This window comes from Hippopotamus amphibius, chromosome 9 (genome assembly GCF_030028045.1).
Source record: "Hippopotamus amphibius kiboko isolate mHipAmp2 chromosome 9, mHipAmp2.hap2, whole genome shotgun sequence".
NCBI lineage: Eukaryota > Metazoa > Chordata > Mammalia > Artiodactyla > Hippopotamidae > Hippopotamus > Hippopotamus amphibius.
Window position 1 is genome coordinate 72732245 of NC_080194.1, and position 13194 is coordinate 72745438.

General features: G+C 35.3%; 1 protein-coding gene across 1 annotated transcript in view; it reads left to right on the forward strand.

Annotated features, from left to right (window-relative positions):
• LOC130860906 (glycerophosphodiester phosphodiesterase domain-containing protein 4-like) overlaps window positions 1–13194 on the forward strand; it is a 123798-nt gene that overhangs the window by 38214 nt on the left and 72390 nt on the right. Inside the window, exon 9 of the mRNA XM_057749444.1 lies at window positions 757–913. Within this exon, the coding sequence (XP_057605427.1) occupies window positions 757–913 (157 nt within the window). The remainder of the gene's footprint in view (window positions 1–756; window positions 914–13194) is intronic.

The following is a 13194-nucleotide window of genomic DNA, read 5'->3' on the forward strand; positions in this document are numbered from 1 at the left end:
ACCTGCAGGAAGGAATTCTGGGTAATGGTAGAGCCTATTTCACTTGTTTGCCTTTTCTCAGAGATAATTATACTGTGCTCCCTATTGTCCATTTCCTAAAAAAGTTAATTCTCTTATTTTGTCCATTTATCTAGTTGTTTATGGGCAGGAGGCTAAGTTTCAATCCTGTTACTCCTTCATGGTCATTGCAGAGTTCTCTTCATGTATATTTTAATGATAAAGGAAGAAAGATTTTCATAAAAGCAGAGATTTTTCAAGGCAAATAGCTGATAACAAGTTTTCAGATAACAAACTTTTCTAATGATGCCATCTGATGTGAAGGGTCTAGGACCAGAAATACTCAGCTGTGAAATGAGTCAGAAAAACACAGGGAGATTGTGTAGGTGCTGCTTAGTATGGTTCTAGGGACCTCAGGGCCTTGTGCCATCCACTCCTCACTGACCTTTCTCTCAGTTCACTACTCTAACCTATTGTTTTCTTGATACATAAATTCCCTGGATAGGAAAGCTACTCTTTCACCATAGCTAATATGGTTATTATGCACCACAAAAGATTGCTTCCTTGGGCAGAAAAATATTGACATCAATGTATAAATTACTGGTACTTATTCCTTTGCTAAGATTTGGGAGGGAGTAAGGAACTTAGTAAGACTTAGTAAGACTTGTGACCTTGATGGGCTTCCTGAGAACCTTATCTGCTAGGTAGGCTAAGTTCAGCCTATCTATCTCTTTCCCTCTTTTCCCTCTCTGCCTGCAGTTATGATCATGTGCCTTTTCTCGTGCATGACTCTGACCTGAGAAGAACAACCAATATCAATGAGGTCCTGCGAAATGCCTCTTTGACACACCCTTCCTTATTTGATTGGGATTTCCTGTCGACTCTGAATGCAGGCAAATGGTTTTCACATTCATGGGTAAGACATTCCCCAGCTCAAGAAATCTGCAGTGACTCCTTCTTCTGTATGAGGTCACTGGAGATAAGGCTTTAGATGAAGATAGGCAAGTGTACACACAATTTCATCCCAGTTTGGTAGCAGAACTATAGATAGCATTGGCAGGAGTGCTGTTCCAGTAATGCAGTCAGTCTAATTGCTGCTTTTACATTCACTGGAAATTCTGAAGACAAACTTGTAAACTTACTTTTGTCATTTAATTTCTTTTTATCCAAGAATTTCATAAACTTTTAAGTGTACCTACTATGTAAATAGCATTTTCCTTGGTGTTTTGAGTAGCTCAATCATCGATGAAGCAGACTAGGAGACATATATTCTCGATTCTTTCTTACTATTTAACAAATATTTATTGAGTACCTATTGGGCACTAGGCATATGGAATACAATGGTGAATATACACACATTCAGTACTATTGGAATTCACGGACTAGTATAAGAAAGAGGCAATTGCAAAACTTTATGATAAGTGCTAAACTAAAGTTAATTTAACATTGCTCAGGAACATGCAAGGACAATTTCTAACTCAGTCTGAGGGATAAGGATGGGGGATTCTGAAAGAAGGAGATGTATTGGCCAGTAGAGGTATGGTAAAATAGAAAGCTGTGTACAATGTAATTTTGAGGCAAGAGTTAATGATTCTAGTTGAGAGAGTTGGAGAATACTTCATGCAAAGGTATCATTTGAGCTGAGGGAAGATAATTACTCAGGGGAACCATGGGCAGTGATAGTGGCTTATTTCAGAGATTACAGTATACAGAGCAAGAGGAGATATGGGGTGGGTGTGTGTGTGTGTGTGTGTAAGAAAGAGAGGAAAGGAAAGATGAAGTGAAGAGGAGACAAAAGGAGAAGTAAGGAGGAGATGGGAGATAAATCTGGGAAAACATGTAATGAGGAGATTATAGCAGTGCTTAAATAACAAATTAGAGAGTTTAGAATTATCCTGAATATTTTAAAGTGGGTAAAACAAAAGAGAAGACCATAATCCAAAAAGAAACATGTACCATAAGGTTCATTGCAGTACTATTTACAATAGCCAGAACATGGAAGCAACCTAAATGCCCATCAACAGATGAATGGATAAAGAAGATGTGGCACATATATATATACAATGGAATATTACTCAGCCATAAAAAGGAATGAAATGGAGCTATATGTAATGAGGTGGATAGACCTAGAGTCTGTCATACAGACTGAAGTAAGCCAGAAAGAGAAAATCAAATACTGTATGCTAACTCATATATACAGAATCTAAAAAAAATTTTTTTAAAAAGCTACTGATGAACCCAGTGATGCAGCAAGAATAAGGATGCAGATGCAGAGAATGGACTGGAGGACACGGGGGTAGGGGGTGAAGGGGAAGCTGGGACGAAGTGAGGGTGTGGCATAGACATATATACACTACCAACTGTAAAATAGATAACTAGTGGGAAGTTGCTGTATAACAAAGGGAGATCAACTCGATGATGGGTAATGCTTTAGAGGGCCAGGACAGGGAGAGTGGGAGGGAGTCGCAGGAGGGAGGGAATATGGGGATATATGTATAAATACAGCTGATTTACTTTGATGTACCTCAAAAACTGGTACAGAGTGTAAAGCAATTATTTTCCAATAAAGAGCTTAAAAATTTTTTTCTTTTATGCAAAGTGCTTTTTGAATTCTATTTAATAAATCTATCTTAATCATGAAAAAAAAAGTCAAGCCTGTCTTCTCAAGATGGATTAAAAAAAACAAAACAACTTACATTTTCAAGGTTATCATATATCTAGAGGGAACCCATGTAATCTAGGTTTTACCAACCAGATATACTCATTTTGAGTCTTTGATTTTGACAATAAACATCTGAGCAAGACAGACAGCAGGCATTCATATTGCTAGCACCTATGGCAGCAGAGCTAGCATGATTGGGGGCCAGCTGCAGTAATAGCTCTCTAATCAGGTAATTGTGTAATTAGGAAAATAAATCTTCAGGTATTTTTGATTATGTATTGAGGTGGAATGGAACTTTATTTATATTTGATGTTAATCCCAAAGACTGATTTGATCCTTTTTCATGTTAAAAAAGTGAAAAGTAAAGAATTATATAAGGATAGACTTATTTATCCACTTCAAATTCATTCTATTAACTAGTGTTAATATAAGGGATAGCCGAAAGTTGATTTGTAATGACTGTATCACCTCAGAATACTTATTCTCATATGAGTATATAGCCTATAAACGCATGTTTCCACATGTGAAAATAATGTAATCAGTCTGATGTTCCAGGTTTCTGTGTGTATGTAGGCTCAGTATATAAGTCTCATCATACATGAATAAATAGATGTGTAGAGGTGCTAACTAGAGGTGCTTTGTTAGTATGTATACATTGGATTAGTTAGCCATAGGCAACGTTTTGGCAAATGTGTATTCCAAATGAAAAGGCTGTTATTGTATCTGGTGTGTAACATATGGTTTGTAAAAGTCTTACTTATTGTAAGTGGTGGCGTTGGATATGTCATTGTAATAATTTTTGTGTATTTTTTAGTATTAATAGTTTTAGCATATTTAGGTGGTATGTTTGCAGTGTTTAGTTACACTATTATTCTGGTTACTGAAGAGTATCCTGAAAGCTTGACTTCAAATATGGCTATCTGGGGGCTTTATTTTTAGGTTTCATTGTGGAGTTTTCTTTACCTGCATGTTGTGCAGTCAGAAGTGGTCAAAGTGGTGTTGACACATGATTTAAAAGATTTGGATGTTTGGATAATTTTTCATAGCAAAGAAATTGATTTTGTTTGTGAAGTTTATTCTAGATTGCTGTTTATTGGTTGGGTGTTGTTATGGATTGATGGTGGTGGTGAGTTGATTATTATTTGTCAATATAGTTATTATTCTTGAGATTACTTGTGAAAACTAAGTAGTTAATCTGATCGATAATGAAATCAAAATTGATATAGAAGTTCTGGGAATTGTCCCTGGAAGATCATCTGAGTTCCTGTTTTTCCAGTAAAACCAACATTTCTGTGGAGGATTTTTATATCCTTTTGTGAATGTGTAAATCTCAAGAGTATAAAAATATAATTCTCATGCGTATAGTTAGTGGTCAGAGTACAAGTTTTATTTAGCACATTAATGTGGGAACAAGCAGGATGACAAAATCCACTCAAGAGAAGTGAGAAACCAATATGCAAATAGTCAGAGGAACAAATAAATGCTGAAATTACATTGCTAAGTTGGATACAAACCTAGTATGTTAACTTGGTTAATATACTCTATGGCAGTAAAGACATACCTTTGGAGTTATCTTCTCTATCAAAAATCATTTGCATCTCTACTGGACAAAAATCATTTCCACTTTTATTAGTTTCTACCAGTCAACATCTAACTTTACATACTCTGGCCCTAATCAATAGTAAATAGTAATTCAAAGAAAGGTACATTCCCATAAGGGTCAGATGACTCTTAGGTGCGCTTGTTAAACAATGTGCTACCATGATATTACAAGGTCCAACAACCACCTTTTGCCTTATTGCTAATTTTTGAATAATTTAAATCTCCTCTTGTGATCATAAATAACTTCTGTAGATTATTTAGAGACTGGTCTCATTGTGATTTTGTATTATTTGGCTTTATTAATTTATATCAGTGCAGTAAGAATGGTCAGTTAACACACAAAAGGTTCCTTGTTTATGATCCGTTAATCTAGAATCAGATCATGTTAGACAACTGCTAAGGCCATTAGATGAGGTTCTGTCCTGAGAGTATATAGGGAATCTAGAATTTTATTTTTAATAGTCCCTATCATTCCAGAGCTCTTTTTATCACTGTTATTTACAAAATAAATTCATTTGTGCCAGGTTTCACCTGTATACTTCCAAATACAAATTCCTCTCTCCTTTTCTTGCAAGTCAGTGGCCATTCTTACTACCTGTAATGCTAGGACAATGTACAACAACAGACACCAGACAGTTTGCCTAGCAAGGTTCATAGGCATTGGTTCCAAATACCAATTACATCTATGTCCTTAGTGGGGACTAGAGGCTTATCATATCAGATTGAATGAAATGTGTCCTCAAATTTGATCCTTTTTTATGACCTTGATTACACGATTTGTCCAATTATATCCCAGTGAAAGGAGGACAGATTTTTATACAACACATGCAAACGACTGCATTGCCATGAAGTGTAGAGCCTCAGTAAAATGTATTTGTACCTAAATTCTGAGAGGTGGTAAGAACAAGATACTAAATACAAAGAATGTTTTTCACAAGCATAAGAGTTAGAGAAAAGTCAAAAGAGAATGAAATGGGTTTTCTCATATGCCCATCAGAAAATAGAATGTTAGGAAGATTACAAAAAAAAAAAAAAAGATTACCAACAAAATTCCAAAATGAATAAGCATGTTCAGATTGCCCTCATCAGTTCATTCAGTCTGGCATAAGTAATGTCCTGCTATATCTAGGGTTATCATTGTGCTTCCACAGAGTTACCTGCTCCTGCTCTAAAATTTAATCTTGGAAATTCTAACTCAGTCCCCTGACACAGATGGATTACAGTGTCATCTTACACTAGGAAGCTTGTTTCCATGAGTTTAGTCTTTGCATATCAAGACAAGAGAGTATCTGTACAGTCCTTTCAAACAAGATTTTGAGTCTAGCCTTTCCAATTTCTGATCTGTATCTTATAGAAAAAACCTTCAAACATGGGAATAAAGCAGAAACCACATGACAGTTAAACTGAATATGATTAATTTAGTTTAGTATACAACAATGTCAGAAAGAATAAAATACTAGTACAGGATAATCCGTAACTATTTTCAAAAGATTTGTTCTGTTTCCCTTAAGAGTAAGAACATATTATGGGCAATGAGAACATTAACAGCTCTTCTGGTTCTTCCAATCCATTCTTTAAAACTTAAAAAGTTGCCAAACTCTGAAACATATTTACATTATTATTTTACCTGCAAAATATTGGTTGGAAAGGTAAAGGTTTCTTTTTATGTTTTACAGCTCCTACCATATTGCGGGCTTAATACATGTGCAGTTTTTGTAATAGTGTTGAACTGTATATGAAGCATGGACATTTCTTCTGGCCGTGGCTGTTTACAGGTGCTGGATGTGTCCTCCTGCCATATATAACTAGAAAACCAGAAAAAATATATGAAATGTCCATTCTCAGATGCTGTTCAACAGTCAGTGCAGAACTGTGATCCATGGAAGAAGGGAATAATAGGAGAGTGTTACAATTGCACTCATGTTCTGCCTGGAGGCATGTTCTAGCTATCACACACACAGCAAGAGGAACCTAAGCAGAGCATGCCTATCTTGTGAAATTGAGGAGGGAGAGATTGGATTTTGGGGAGACTGAGGTGGTGGTAATTTTGAGGGAAGAATACCAGGGGGACAGAGCTCTCCTGAGAAAGACCTCTAGAAATCTGCATGGGATCTGCTTGAGTATGTTGCTGATACCTAAGAGGCACACAAATAGGGTGAATCTCCACAAGGCTGGGCAAAGTACTACTAAGGAGCTTTTAGATGAACCATTCTAAGAGCCTACATGGGTCTGGAAGATATTCAATTTCTAACTAGCCATACTGGATGATAAACTTTGTTGGACATGTGGGGCCTTCAGTAAAAACCCCAGAAAGGTCACATCTCAGTAATAGGGCTAACTAAACCCTAGATTAAAGGGTATTTTAGACCCACTCTAAAAGAAAATCAGTTGATTTGCTAGTAATCTAAATGCCTGCCAAAAACTTTTTTTTACTGCACTTTAAAAGAGACAACAATGTCGAGCCTCTAATAGTATAGCAGTCAAAATGTCCAACAGCCAGTAAAAAAAATTACTAGGCATACAAAGAAACAGGAAAATGTGGCTTAAAACCAGGAGCAAAACTACTCATTAAAAACAAAGATCCAGAATAGACAGACTGATAGGGCCTTTTAAACAGAAAGGGACTTTTAAAAAGCTCTTACAGTCTCTAGGTCTGTCCATGTTGCTGCAAATAGCATTATTTCATTCTTTTTTATGGCTGAGCAATATTCCATTTTATATATGTTCCACATCTTCTTATCCATTCCTCTGTTAATGGACATTTAGGGGCCTAGAGATTGTCATAGTGAGTGAAGTAAGTCAGACAGAGAAAGACAAATATCATATAATATTGCTTATATGTGGAATCTTAAAAAAAGGGGGGTACAAATGAACTTATCTACAAAACAGAAATAGAGTTACAGATGTAGAAAACAAACTTATGGTTACCAGGGAGTAAGGGTGGGAGGGATAAATTGGGAGATTGGGGTTGACATATACACACTACTATATATAAAGTAGATAACTGATAAGGACCTACTGTATAGTACAGGGAACTCTACTCAATACTCTGTAATGGCCTATATGGGAAAAAGATCTAAAAAGGAGTGGATATATGTATAAGTATAACTGATTCACTTTGCTCTACACTTGAAACTAACACAACATTGTAAATCAACTATACTCCAATAAATTTTTTTTAAAAAGAGCTTGTGGAAAATTTTTTTTAAAAAGCTATTACAAATGTATCAAAGATTTAAAGGAAAACACAAACATAATGAGAGATATGTAAGATATAAAAAAAGATATGTAAGATATAAAAAGAACCAAATAGAGTTTTTCTAACTAAGAAACTACGTTTGAAATTTAAAGTTACCAGGATTTTCATAAAGGATATTGGTAGAATTCAACAGCAAACACACCTCAACCTAAAGTTTTCTTTGTATTTGGTAGACTTCAACAGCAAACACACCTCAACCTAAAGTTTTTTTTGGTGGAAGTTTCTTATAAAGTCAATTTCATTCATTGATATATGGCCTTCAGGTATCTCTTTCTACTTCAGTGATTGTTGATAGTTTTTGTCTTTTGAGGAATTGGTCTGTATCATTAAGCTGTTGAATTTATGGAGAGTTTTTCATAATATCAGTATTTTGAATTATCCTTTTAATGACTGTGGGATTGGTGGTTATATTTCCTCTTTTCATATTTGTAGTTCTTTCCCCTTTCTGTTCAGCTGGCTAGAGATACATCAATTGCATTGATCTTGTCAAAGGAACAGTAAGGTTTCATTGATTTCTGTATTGTTTTTTGTTAATTTCATAGATTTTTGCTCAAATATATTTTATTTCTTTTGTTTGCCTTGGGTTTGATTTTTATGTTTTGTTTCTAGTTTGCTAAAGTAGAAAGTTAGGTTACTGATTTTAAGCCTTTTTTCTTTCTATTATAAGCATTTAATACTATATGTTTACCTCTAGGCACTGCTTCAGCTGCATTGTGCAGATTTTGATATGTTGCATTTTAATTTTTATTTAGTTCTAAATATATAAAAATTTCCTCTTGAGCCTTCTCCCTTGACCATGGGTTTTTTTAAGAAATATTTTTTCAAATTTCTAAATATTTGCAGATGTCCCAGTTATCTTCTTATTATTGATTTCTAGTTTAATTCTGTTCTCATCTGAGTGCATACTTTTTGTGATTGCTGTTTTTTCATATTTACTAAGATTCATTTTATTGTCTAGAATATGGTCTGTCTTAATATTCCAAGAGCATGTGAGAGGAATGTGTATTCTAAATTTGTTTAGGAGATTGTTCTGTAAATGTTGTTAGGTCAAGTTGGCTGATAATGTTCAGATTGTCTCTGTTCTTAAGAATTTTCTGCCTGTTCTACCCATTACTGAGGGAGGAGTAATGAAGTCTTCAACCATAGTTGTCGATTTCTATTTTTCTTTTGGATATATCAGTTCTGCTTCATATATTTTGAAGCTCTGTTGTTAAGAGCATGCATATTTAGGATTAGTGTGTCTCCTAGGAGAATTTGCCTTTTTCATGACAGAATAATGGTCTCCCAAAGATGGCTATGCCCTAATTCCTGGAACCAGTAAATATATTACCACACATGGTAAACAGGTCCTTTGCAGATGTAATTGAGGTTATGGATCCTCAGAGGATGAGATTATCCTGTGTTATCTGAGTGGGCTCGATCTAATCACATGAGACCTTAAAATCAGAGAAACTTTTCTAGTTGCAGTCAGAGAGCTGCAGCAATGGAGAAAAGGCAGGCAATATTCAAAGTATGAGAAAGACTCAACCCACCATTTCTGCTTTTGAAGGTGAAGAAACCAGGCTATGAGGCAAGGAATATAAGGCCTCTAGAAGATGAGGATGGCCTTTAGCTGATAGATAGCAAGGAAATGGGGGGCCTCAGTCTTCAACCACAAGGAACTAAATTCTGCCAACAACCTGAATGAGCAGCAAATGGATTTTCCCTCCCCAAGAGACTCTAGAGAGGAACACAGCCCTCCTGGCACCTCAGTTTTAGCCAAGTGAGGCCCAGACAAGACTTCCAACCTACAAAAGTGTAAAATAATATATTTGTGTTGTTTCAAGTCACTAAATTTGTGTTGTTACAAGCAATAGAAAATTAATCATGATATAATGTCCCTCTTTAACAATGATAATTGTAACTTATGGACATAGACAGAAAACACTTTGACAAAATATTAGCATCTCAAATGCATGATTACATAAAAAAGAGAATATATCATGAACAAGTAGGGGGTCCATCTTGGCAGTGTAAGCCTGGTTCAATATTAAAAAAAAAAAAAATCAATCAATGTAATTTACTGTATGAATAATCTAAAGAGAGGACGAGCCCCCTCAGGTTACCACCAAAGAGCATGATTTTGGTCTAGGGGCTCCAGTTTCTGAAGCTGAAAAATACCAGAATATTCTCCAGCTAGAACAAGAAGTGAGAAATCAAGACAAATTCATCTCTACACTGAAATTACAGATGGAAGATCTCAAACAGACAAATCATGGCTTGGAAGAATATGTTAGGAAACTCTTGGATAGTAAGGAGGTGGTAAGCAGTCAAGTAGATGATGTGACCAGCCACAATGAGCATCTTTGTCAAGAATTGATTAAAATTGACCAACTAGCAGAGCAACTGGAAAAAGAGAAAAATTTTTTGGTGGATACCGCTGACAAGGAATTTGAAGGAGCAAAGATTGAACTCATTTGCCAGCAAAATAATATAATAGTATTGGAAGATACAATAAAAAGGCTTAGATCTACTTGATTCCTTTGTCAAAACTTTAGAAGCAGACAGAGATTACTACAAGAGAGAAGCTCAAAGTTTGAGAAAGATGATCAGAAGTAGATCTAAAAGCCCATGATGCCCATCTCCACCTTCCCGGGGTACAAACTGCAATGTAGAGCTTTTGAAGACAACAAGAGACCGTGAAGAACTCAAATGCATGCTGGAAAAATACGAGCATCATTTGGCAGAAATTCAGGGTAATGTCAAGATTCTCACACCTGAGAGAGATAAGACCTTTCTCCTGTATGAACAGGCACAGGAAGAACTTGCCCGACTTCGATGAGAAATGATGAAAAGCTGTAAGTCTCCTAAATCAACCAAAGCACATGCCATCCTCATGTGGGTAGAGACTGAGAGAGATGTGGCCGTCATGGATTTATGAAGAATGACCACAGAATGGAATAGTCTGAGGGAAAGGCTAAAGATTGCCGAAGAGAAAGCATTTAATGAGAAGGCTCACTTGGAGCAAAGGATAGAGGAGCTGGAGTGTACAGTTCATAACCTCGATGATAAATGTAGGGAACAAATGTCAAATATGACTTTGCTGAAGGAAACCATAACCACTGTGGAAAAGAAATGGAATCACTAGCAAGAAAGGCAGTGGATACCAAAAGTGAACTTGGCAGACAAAAAGCAGAGAATAATTCTTTGAGGTAAACTCAGTTCCCTTTAAACAACTGATAGTTGACTGTAAATAATACCTCTGCTCTTTGTAGTGTATTTTGTAATGATAATTAAGTTATTTGTTGACTTTAATTTCTGAGACGATTATTATGAAGCAGTCATAGACACTTCAATACACATTAAATTATTTCCTGAAGGTTAATCACAGTCTGGTAATGCCACACTTAACTCAAACTTCTAGTTTCAATGTTTAGCTGGAAAAGCTTTTACAAAACCCTTCTTGGTAAAGAGCATATTTAAGTTTGGTATTTCACTGTTTAACTTAACCTTGTAATTTAAATTATGTTCTGGGATCTGAACAGTGTAAGAAAACTCAAAGCACAGGTTTGACAGTAGCTTAGAAAAGGGGTAGTTTAGAATATAATAAAAGCCATAGCAGAGAAGTAGAAACTTGTAATAGAACTTCTGTTAACTGAATGCCTCATACTGTGCTTAGTGCTTCCTACATACTGCTGTGGTAGCAGAAGAAATTCCAGTTAAAGCAACCTACAGGCAATGGTGTAGGGGGGTAAGTTTTTGAAGATCTCCATGTTAGTGGTTTTACTTGTAGTGTCTTAGATGTGAGAAGTAGACATTGTACAGATTTAGCAAGGTTGAATTTCGGTGCATCTATGAACATATGAAATATAATAGGAGTATGAAGTATATTATTAAATTACGGATTATACTTGGTTCATATATGAGTTCCCAGAGTACCCTCTTTGGTCTTTCAGGGGTCTGTGGTGCATACATTGGAATCACTTGTCAGGACAGAGAATCACTCAAATTCTTTCCCTTTATTTACTTTTTAACTTTCCTGCTTAAAAGGATATTGCCAGCTCAGGTAAAATAAAAATAATAATAAAATAAGAAATATAACAAAGAAAACTTTGGAAAATAGAGAAAAGCATACAGGAAATTTAAATCACCCATGAGTCTCTAACCCAGGGCAAACTATTGTTAATATAGATCTGTTTTTCTAGCCAGAACTATATCTATCTGTGTATATAAAAGCTTTCTATATAATTAATATCATCCTATATTAAGTTATATATTTGGTCAGTTTCACTTAATTGTATACCATAAACATCTTCATATGTCATTAAAAGTTCTTTGAAAGCATTTTTGTGGTTTATTAAAATAGTCTAACAGATAAACATAATTTGGAGGGGTTTTTTTTGTGTACAGTTGTTTTCTTTTAGCAGTATTACTAAAGTATAATTGATATATGTACAGTAAACTGCACATATTTAAAGTGTTCAGTTTGGTAAGTTTTGACATGTGTATGTACCTGTAAAACCGTCATCACACTCAAGATAGTGACCTTATCCTTCACTCCCCAAAGTCTTCTCATACTCCTCTAACTTCTCCCCTACTGTGCCTTCCCCAGGCAACCACTGATTTTCCTTCTGTCATAGAGATTTGTTTGGATTTTCTAAAATGCTATATGACTGAAATCATACACTATATATTCTTTTGTTGGGCTACTTTCACTCAGCATAATTATTTTGAGATTTATCTTTGTTGTCACATATAAGCAATAGTTTATTCCTTTTTATTGCTGAGTAGTATTCCATTGTATAAATATACCACATAAATATTTCAGTTGTTTCTAGTTTAGGGCTGTAACAAATAAAACTGTTATGAGCATTCTTTAAAAAAAAAGTCTAAAGAAAACTGCATGATCACTTAAATTGATGCATCAGAAGCATTTGACAACATTCAACAAAAATTCCATTTGTGATTAAAAACTCTCAGTTAAGCAGGAATAGAAGAGAACTTCCTTTAACAAAGGAGTACTTTTAAAAGCCTGTAGCTAACATCATTCATAATGGTGAAAAAAATGAATGTTTTTCTTCTAAGATTGGGAACAAGGCAAGAATGCCCTCCCTAATGTAAATTGGTGCAGCCACTATGGAAAACATCATGAAGCTTCCTCAACTGAAAATAGAGTTGCCATATGATCCAGCAATCCCACTGCTGAGCAAATATTCAGACAAAACTATAATTAAAAAGATACATGCACCTGTATGTTCATAGCAGCACTATTCATAATAGCCAAGACATAGAAACAACCTAAATGTCTATCTTCAGTTGAATGGGTAAAGAAGATGTGGTACATATATACAATGAAATACTACTCAGCCATACAAGATAATGAAATAATGCTATTTGGAGCAACAAGTATAGACCTAGAGATTATCATACTCAGTGAAGTAAGTCAGAAAGAGAATGACAAATACCATATGATATTACTTATATGTGGAATCTAAAATATGACACAAATGAATTTATCTACCAAACAGAAACAGACTCACAGACATAGAGAACAGACTTGTGGTTGCCAAGGGGGAGGCAAGGTGGGGGATGGATGGGTTGGGTGTTTGGGATTAGCAGATGCAAACTATTATATATAGAATGGATAAACAATAAGGACCTACTGTATAACATGGGGACTTCTGATGTATCAATA